The sequence below is a fragment of the Colias eurytheme genome, chromosome 28, assembly GCF_061535395.1.
Source record: "Colias eurytheme isolate Ceu_HAF_F1 chromosome 28, ilColEury1 Martin Lab GWU primary, whole genome shotgun sequence".
Classification (NCBI taxonomy): domain Eukaryota; kingdom Metazoa; phylum Arthropoda; class Insecta; order Lepidoptera; family Pieridae; genus Colias; species Colias eurytheme.
The window spans coordinates 2,196,755-2,206,550 of NC_143007.1; the positions used below are offsets into that span (position 1 = coordinate 2,196,755).

The following is a 9,796-nucleotide window of genomic DNA, read 5'->3' on the forward strand; positions in this document are numbered from 1 at the left end:
GATTATTTTTTTTCGTTGCGATATTGGGTTAGCTACAATTTGACAAATTTTTAGCTGAGAGGAAATGAATGAATGAATGTATTTTTTTTCCTACGTGCGTGGGAGGCTACAACCGCTCACCCCCCCAACCGAGCGCCAGCTGACGTTCACGAGGCTTTTTAATACTATACTATGATGCTTCTGACGAATTATCTCTTGAGAGGAAATAATGAACCAAATTTGCACCTGGCTCCCTAACCATACGAATTATGACAATAAAGCACTTCTATGTGTCTTGTTATTTAGATTTCTATGGTTGAATCGTTTCTATCGCCTTAAATACGTATTTTATCATAATTTTTCTATAATATTATTTTTATTGACTTATAGAAATTTTACCCACAAAGAGAAATTTTCCTGACGTATAGAAATTCTCCTGTCTTATCGAAATTTTCCGGACTTATGGATTTTTCCTGACTTATAATTTTCCTGGCTTATAGAAATTTTCCTCACGTATAGAAATTTTCTTTGTTTATAGAAATTTTCCTTTCTTATAGAAATTTTCCAGCTTATAGAAATTTCCTGTCTCAAATACAAGGAAATTTTCCTGGCCTATAAACATTTTCCTGACTTATACAGAGCTTTCCATGTGATTTGAGCTTTTTGTTACATTGAGCTTTCCGTGTGATTTGAGCTTTTTGTTACATTGAGCTTTCCATGTGATTTGAGCTCTTTGTTACATTGAGCTTACCATGTGATTTGAGCTTTTTGGTAAATTGAACTTTCCATGTGATTTGAGCTATTTGTGAAATTGAGCTTTCCGTGTGATTTGAGCTATTTGTGAAATTGAGCTTACCATGTGATTTGAGCTTTTTGGTAAATTGAACTTTCCATGTGAATTGATTGGCCATGACAGATTAAAACGAATAAACACACTTTCGCATTTATAATATTACTAGAGGTCCGCCCCGGCTTCGCCCTATTTCGCAATAAAAGGTAGCCTATGTCCTTTCTCGGGTATCAAAATATCTCCAGACTCCATACCAAATTTCATGCAAATTGGTTCAGTAGTTTAGGCGTGATTGAGTAACAGACAGACAGACAGAGTTACTTTCGCATTTATAATATTAGTATTTTTATAAAGAATAAGAAAGGCATAGTTTGTACAAGAGGCGGCCTAATATTGTTTATCTTATTAAAAAATATGAATAAACTTATCAATATAAACCAATCAATGTAACAAAAAAAAATGGTTTGAGACGATTGACTCTAACTCGTGTTACAAATAGTTTAGTAGCGATGTCCTCTCTAGTACGTAGTACATAGTAACTCAATGCTTTGTGTCTTTTTTTAATTTAAATTTATGTATTTCTATTAACTAATAAAATAAAAGCAAATTAATGGATTACGTTCACGCTTAATTGATATTGTTATTGAAATAAGTTTCATTAAAACCCACGACATTATTTAGAAACTTGAAAACTAATTACAGAAATCAATTAATAAACATTGAGTTACTATGTACAATACCTCAATGTTAATAAACAAAAATCTTGAAGAGACAATTATTAATCCTTCACTATTGAAACTACTTTATTTTCTCAAGTTTTTAATTTATTAAATTTAAAATTTGATTATACTGAATCAGACACAGAACAGTAAAAACATATAGAAGTGCTGTAATGTCTAATTAGTATGAAAACCAGTGTCGCCAAACCCACACATTTAAACCGATAGTTATACAGTATACTACAGTCTACAAGTAAACTATGCCTTTGATTGGACAGCTTAATTTGAGTAAAAACTGACTTAGGTTATAAATTCAGCATTTCAATATGTACCCTAACGCACCATGTTACGGTTTATTTTAGTATAACATCCCTAGGTATATTAGCTGTTTTGTTTCTCATTGCACAGAAATTCCAAATTCAAAAACATTCAGCTACTCCACAACAGAGGGCGTTAGTTTTCGATAGATATAAATTTGAAACGCAACACATAGAGATAAGGTTGAAATTTGTGTCACTCAACATTAATGACATTAACTTGATATTTATCTGATGCTATGCTCTGAGGGATGTCAGCCTTGTTATCGATAATTCACAAATAAATATTTTTTGTGTATTTTTTTTTTCTTTCTTTTATATGAGTATAGTATAATGCGTCACATTTTGGAGTATGTTTATTACTACTAAGTACGTCTTTTTATATTATTATTATTAAATAAAAAATGGAATAGAATAGTATAAATCTATATTTACAAAATACAAACAGAAAATATGCATTATTTTAAATCTTGGAACTGCTGTAGGTTTGATGTATCGGTGGCCTTTGTTAGACCGCTTAGTACTGTTCGGCATCCAGTTAACTCGTCACGTTGCATTTATCCATTTCTCTTTTAAATTAGCCTCTTTGGGAAATCTATAAATAAATTAGACAAATGAAAGCTAAGGAAAAATAAAATAAAATTTAATATTTATAATGTTTGTCTTTTCTAAAGTATCGATACTGTCGATATGCACTACAAGCATCACTAAAGCGACATTCGTTTGTTTATTGCAATAATATTCCAGAAAGTCTTGTTTGCTGTTCAATCTATAATAGTACTAATTTCTTATGGATTAAGGTTCATTTTGACTAGATATTTGTATACAATTTTGACAAATTACGACAAGCGAAGTTATAACATAAAATATAAATGAATGAATGAATGAATGAATGAATGAATGAACACTTTATTTGCACCAGTAACAATAATAACAAAAAAAAAAAACACAAACAATAGAAAAAACGTACAAAAAGGCGGCCTTATCGCTAATACAGCGATCTCTTCCAGGCAACCTTAGGTCAAGGATCATGAGAATTACTTACGTAATATATTGAGGTCGATGGTGCACAACACTATTTATAATAAAATTATTTAGATTTAATAAGAAATAGATTTAATAATAAAAAATTAATTAAGAAGATACTATACATAGTTAAATAAATGAGTATACTACATATTAATATAATATACATATACACACTAATATACATTTCATAAAGATAAATAGTAATTATATACTTGCTTTTTGAACTCATTCAGTGTCTCAGCTCTTCTGATACTGTCGGGCAGACTGTTCCACAGCTTGATAGCACGAACCGTAAAGGAGCTATCATAGAAATTAGATCTATGAACGGGAACATACAAAAGGAGTTTATTAAAGGATCGTGGGGAACGGGTGGAGGAGCTCAAGAATTGGAAATTACTTTTTAGGTAGGAAGGCGTGTTTGGACAGAAAAGGATGCAGTACAAAAGGTTAAGGATATGAGAGTCCCGGCGGAGTCTGACAGGGAGCCACTTGAGTCTTGAGCGGTATTCACTAATGTGATCATATTTGCGCAGACCAAAAACAAATCTCACACAGAAGTTCTGGAGACGCTCAAGACTATCAAGTTGGAATTGGAGGAGATCAGGATAGGAGACATCTGCGTAGTCAAACAGGGATAGGAGAAGGGACTGAGCAAGAGCAATTTTAGTGGGAATAGGTAGAAAGTTTCGGAGTCGTCTGAGAGAGCCAGCTGCTGCAAATACTTTTTTCCTCAGTTCTTTAATTTGATTTGTCCACGAAAGAGTTTCGTCAATAAAAACACCAAGACTCTTAACGGTGGAACTGTATGGAATGTCAGTGTTATTTATGCAAACTTTAGGCATAGAGGACCAATCAATTTTAGATATAAGCGACTGACTCCCAATAATAATCACCTGCGATTTTTTCGGATTAATGCATAGACCATGGTCGCGGCTCCAATTACTAATGGTACGTAAATCATCATTCATGAGTGCTACTTTCCCACTTAGGTCTTCAAGTGATGAATGACAATAAATTTGCAGATCGTCCGCGTACATATGGTAGAGACCGGAAACATTCGAAGCAATGGAGTTGATAAATAAGGAAAAAAGGAGGGGAGAGAGCACACTACCCTGAGGAACGCCAGAAGTAATATCAGACCAGGATGAGTAACACTCGTCCAGTAGAATGCGCTGCCGGCGGCCCCCGAGATAGCTGCTAAACCAATTAATCACTGCCGGAGACATGTTAAAAGAAACGCGTAGCAAGCTCAACAAAACATCGTGATCAACTGTGTTAAACGCGTTACTAAAGTCAAGTAGTGTAAGTATTGTGAGCTGCCTTTTGTCCATACTCAGTCTAATATCGTCTGTGATCTTGACTAACGCAGTGGCCGTACTATGACCCGGACGGAAACCGGACTGGAAAGGATTGAGAAGGTTGTTTTTGTTAAGGAATCTTGAGAGTTGCTGCTGTACTAACCGCTCTAAGACTTTCGAAAGGAATGGTAATATAGATATAGGACGAAAATCGGAGAGGGTAGAAGGATTTTTAGATTTGGGGAGAGGGATTATATTAGCGCTTTTCCATGAATGAGGAAAAGTACTTGAAGAGATGGAAAAATTGAGGATATCGGTTATAACAGGAGCGATCAGATCAAGGATGGGGATGATCATATTACGACCAATGCAATCAACACCTACAGCCTTAGAAGTGATGGACAAAATGTTCTTTTTAACGTCGGCGACAGAGAATTGGCTAATACGGAAAGGCGGAAAGGGTGGAGTAGGTTTAGATGAAAGAGAATCAAGTGTCTTATGTTTACAAAGAGGATCGAATACAAAGGAGTGTGAGGAAAAGTGTTTATTCAGGTCGTTAATAGAAATGCTATTGGGAATTTCGGTTTTACAGGAAGATTTACCAACTCCAAGGGTCTTCAAAAATTTCCAGACTCTAGCCGAATCTCCATTCTGCACAGATTCGTGTATGTAGCGTTTTTGAGCGTCTCTGCACATAGTATTGCAGCGATTACGTATTTTCTTGAATTCTTCACGATGCAGGTCACAGTTTTTTTGTTTCAATTTGCTTTTAGCTTTAGCCTTGCAATTGATAATTTCCCTAAGGCTATCAGTTAACCAGGGCGCAGGGAGATGCTTCAATTTAATAGGACGCAAAGGTGCGTGTTTATCGTATAATTGTATAATAAATGTGTTGAACAAATTTACCTTATCTTCAATCGATTCAGCAGTTGAGAGTATAGACCAATCGATATTAGCTGCATCTTGTAATAAACGATCTTTATCTATTCCACTAAAATTGCGTTGCATGATAACTTTGGGTTTCATTTTAGGAGGACGGATTTTATAGGAGAGGAAAATTAAATCATGATACGAAAAGGCGTCTGCCGAGCATTGGCCATGTTTATGTACATGATTTAGAGAGGAAACTAGGATCAGATCAAGGAGCGAAGGAGTGCAATCAGGAAAGAAGTGTGTTGGACCGAGAGGAAGTAAGGACATATTGTAGGAGTCAATAATTGAGGTTAATTTAGTAGCTCTATGATCATTTTTTATCAAACAAGTATTGAAATCCCCCATTATGATGACATGGTCATATAATGGTGAGACCCTGTCAAGGATTTCATCAAAGGAAGGAAAGAAATCGACGGAAGAATTTGGACTATAGAAAACACCTAATAGAATTTTGGTATGGGAGAGGGTGACTTCAAGAAGGAGGTGTTCTGCTTCGTTACACGGTGGGGGCTGGGAAGAGGAGCTTACAATGGAGAAAGGAATATTAGCGCGTAGATAAATGGCTACACCACCACCCCCTTTACTAGTTCGATCGTTTCGTAGTAGGTGGAAACCGGGAATGGAGAAGGAAGATGAGGGGAGGCAGGGTTTAAGCCAGGACTCAGAGATAAGGATGGCATGGACGGTTTTCGAATCAAATAATGCAAGGAGGTCAGGATAGTGAGCCGGAATGCTCTGGGCGTTTATATGGACAACGTTAAAGTTATGGGAGGAGTCAGAGAAATGGGAGGATAAGGAAACGGGGAGAGGAGTGTAATCCGTGCTAACAAAACTGCTATTACTGGAGTTGCATGTTAAAAAGCTGTTTGCACTTAATGAGTCACTATTGTTGGACATTATCAGATACAGAATGAGTTGAAAATAAATAAATAAATTAAAAAACAACTAAAAACGTGTTTTAAAGAGATTATATAAATAAATAAATATATCTATATGTATAATATATTAGGTGAATCAGAAAAAAAATATATATGTATGTATATTTATATAAATTATATACTAGGATAAAACCAAATAAGAAAATAAAATAATAAAACTTAATCAAAATAAAAGTAATTCCATAATACCTGGACCACCAGCTCTGGAGAGAACAAAAACAAAATTATACTACTCTAACTAATAAACTCTATCTAACCCAAAAGAACGGTATCTATTACTAAAAAAATAAAAATAAAGTAAAGCTGTCAAATATGTACCTACATCAAGTGACAGATGTAACGCTCACTTAAACTTAAAATACTACTCGACCAAGCCAACTAGACGCTCGGGTGGAATGCGGCCTCCCCGCCCGCTTACCGCCTCAGGTACCGCGTTCGCCTTAGTACGGTTCGCAGCATCGACGCATTCGTACGTTTCGCATCGCTAGTTATTTCTGTACTTTTTATTATTAATCGTTAAAGCTTGTTGTTGACTGTTAAGTTTTTCGTTGTTATTTGTTTAAGTTTTTACTGTGTTGTTATTCATAGACAGCCCTCGAAATGGGGAAAAATAAGACTATTCATAGCGGAGAGCGAACAGTGATATTATTAATATTTTTTTTTTGCTATCTGTACCCGAGACATGGGCGGGTGACGTCACAGTTGAAAAGGGTCTAGTTGGCTTGGTCGAGTAGTATGTAAACAAACTGAGATGACAAAATATGTGACAAATATTATAAAATGAATATGCGGTTTACCTTCGTTAAACAGAAAAAAAGTTGTGAAATTATAGAAAGAAAAAAGGGTAAAACTAAGATTAGTGGTATTTTAAAGCAATATTACATTTATAAGGTAAAGTAGCCAATTCTACAAAAAAATAAGTAGTAAGTGATATAACAACACAAGTAAATATAAAAATAAAGGTCATAAAACACTATAATTATCATACACAGTGAAAGTTATTAGCTACATATTTAATAAAACAACAAACATATTTTATAAACTAACAACATCAAAATAAGTTACTTGGCTTTAGGAATCCTTTTAGTTCTGGATGTTAACTTTGTATCTTTGTTACTTTGAATGTTGGTATTTGTAGAAACAGATTCAGACGCAGAAGATATGGCATTCAGTTCAGAAAGAGACTCCACACGATGACGTTTACCGTCCAAAGCAAGAACAAAAACATAGCCGTTCCTCGTCCAGCATTTTGCAACACCAAATTTAGAGCGAGCTGCTTGGAATGTTTCATGTCTGCTTGATGTTAAAAATTCTGAGATGGTGACACCAGAGCCCTTCAGGCCACTCTTTGAGAACCAAATATTATCCCTGAGTGTCATATTCCGGAACTTAGCTACAATTGGTCTCGGTTTATCGCTGATTGCTTTACCCAGTCTGTGGCAACGGGAGAAGGCATCTGCGTCCAAACCAGGGACATCCAGCTTTTTGGATAATACATCAACTATTGTTGTAGTGACATTTTCTTTTTGAGTTTCCGTTTCTTTGATATAATTAATATAAGACTTACCGACGGTATGAAATGCCTTCATTGCTGATATTATTTCGTCTGCTATCATTTTTGCACTCTTTATACCGAACAACACGTCCTAATTAATGAATAAATATGGAAAAAAGGTTTGACAGCTGACAACCGACTCGAATATTTTTCTGCGCACAACTGAGAGCAAGTTAGGTGATCTAAACTTATCATTGACACGTGGGCCACGCCCACATCACACTTCTATCTACTTTACTGTTCTGTGGAATCAGATATCTGAAATAAGAATTTACTAATTCATAGACAGAGGAAATTATTTTTTGGTTTGTATCTATTAATCTATACTACAATATTATAAAGCTGAAGAGTTTGTTTGTTTGTTTGAACGCGCTAATCTCTGGAACTACTGGTCCGATTTGAAAAATTATTTCGGTGTTAGATAGTCCATTTATCGAGGAATGTTATAGGCTTATATAATATCATCACAGTTAGAGTTTAGACCAACAGGAGTGGAGCACTACGGGTAAAACCGCAAGGCACAGCTAGTTGGTAATATGTATATCCGTTGAATCAAATACTAAATAGGTTAGGTAGGTACGTAATAAATAATAAAACTACGCAACGGAATTTGATGCGGTTTTTTTTAATAGATAAATATAATTTATTAGGTTTTAGACAAAGCGGGCGAAGCCGCGGGCGGAAAGCTAGTAAGGTAATAAAATAAGCATAATATTTACTGCCCTAAATATGATATAAAAAATGTCAATATCTGAAAAAGTATTTTTCCGACTTCCAAATACTTAATTTCTGACACATAAATTAATTTAAAAATTATTACGAACACATTCTATGATACATAAATGACTTAGTACATAAACCACCCCTAGAACCTAGGTTTACCTAGGACCTACGAGGGTGCAACCCTAATGTACCTAGTTCTTTGATCTATCTCAATGGATATATGTCAAGCGGACGCCATTTTCTCTAAGACTTTGCAAGACGTTATGAGTACAATTTACTTACGTGCTTTTGATAACGTAATTTGCCATTATATGTTGAGATTATTCTTTTAGATTAAGAAAAATGATTAAAAATGTATTCCTTCTTGTACTTGCTGCGCCCTGCGGTTTTACCCGCAGTGCTCCACTCCTGTTGGTCTTAGCGCGAGCGTGATGATTATATAGCCAACCTTCCTCGATAAATGGGCTATCGAAAGCCGAAATAATTTTTCAAATCGGACCAGTAGTTCCTGAGATTAGCGCGTTCAAACAAACAAACAAACGAACTCTTCAGCTTTATAATATTAGTATAGATTTATAGTATATTCATAAGGTATAAGTTATCTGTTTTACAGGCCTAATTTCTAGGACAAGTTTTAATTACAAATTCTTGCTACTGTTTCTTCCGAATATAATTTACACGACGAAGTGATGTGAAATAAACAATTAATAACAATCTCAAGGAACTGCAGCGAAGTACACACGTAAAAGTCTGTTAGGTTCTATTTTTAACTTTTACTTAAACCAACAAAAATTTTATTAAATCCTTTTATAAGCAGAAACCACGACATAATTTAAAATGAATTAACACTATAAATCAACATAATTTCACACATAATATAAAAACCATAACCTAGCCAACAAAAAACTTGAAACCCTATAAAACCACGCACAATACGACCATAGATCCGCCATACAAAATCAACACCCCTTACAAAGAGGGCTCTTACAACCGTACAGTATAAAAAATACTTATAAATGTGCTATACATATATAAACCAGTTAGGAAGACCCCCCGCGCTGTCGATCTTATGAACAAATTGTACAGCATGGTTCGATGATCAGGGGTCTTGTAAACTGGTCAGTGACGTGTCAAACCTTTACAATGCCTATTATTTAGAATAAAGATGCAGGGAATCCTTTCACACCTCCCTCCTTGTGGTGTATTGCTGTAGAGAGTTTATCAGTCGATTTTTAATTAATTGGCGATTATTTTAATTACTATGTGATTCAAATACCTAAGAATTAGATGCGCCATGTTGTGACGTCATAAGTTAGTTAATTATTGGCGATGGTAACTTTAATTATTAAGAGATTCAACGAAGAATAGAATCGATTCTGCGCCATGTTGTGACGTCATAGGTGTTTCAAATGAAATTATTTAGAAGAAATAGGTTGTACCTAGTGCCAGACTATTTTCATACTGAAATACATTAAATATCATAAAAAGACAGTCCTGCCGGTTCAGAGGAATTTC

At 34.9% G+C, this 9,796-nt stretch overlaps 1 protein-coding gene across 1 annotated transcript; it reads right to left on the reverse strand.

Moving 5' to 3' along the window:
* Positions 1-6,744: 6,744 nt before the first annotated feature.
* On the reverse strand, positions 6,745-7,592 carry LOC149896494 (uncharacterized). Its single transcript, XM_090117399.1, has one exon. It carries the CDS (start codon positions 7,590-7,592, stop codon positions 7,065-7,067), a length of 528 nt encoding a protein of 175 aa, XP_089973525.1. The 3' UTR covers positions 6,745-7,064.
* Positions 7,593-9,796: the final 2,204 nt, after the last annotated feature.

Bases quoted from the DNA above. Each gene is read 5' to 3' on its own strand.
- LOC149896494 (XM_090117399.1), bottom strand. From the start codon at position 7,592: ATGAAGGCATTTCATACCGTCGGTAAGTCTTATATTAATTATATCAAA.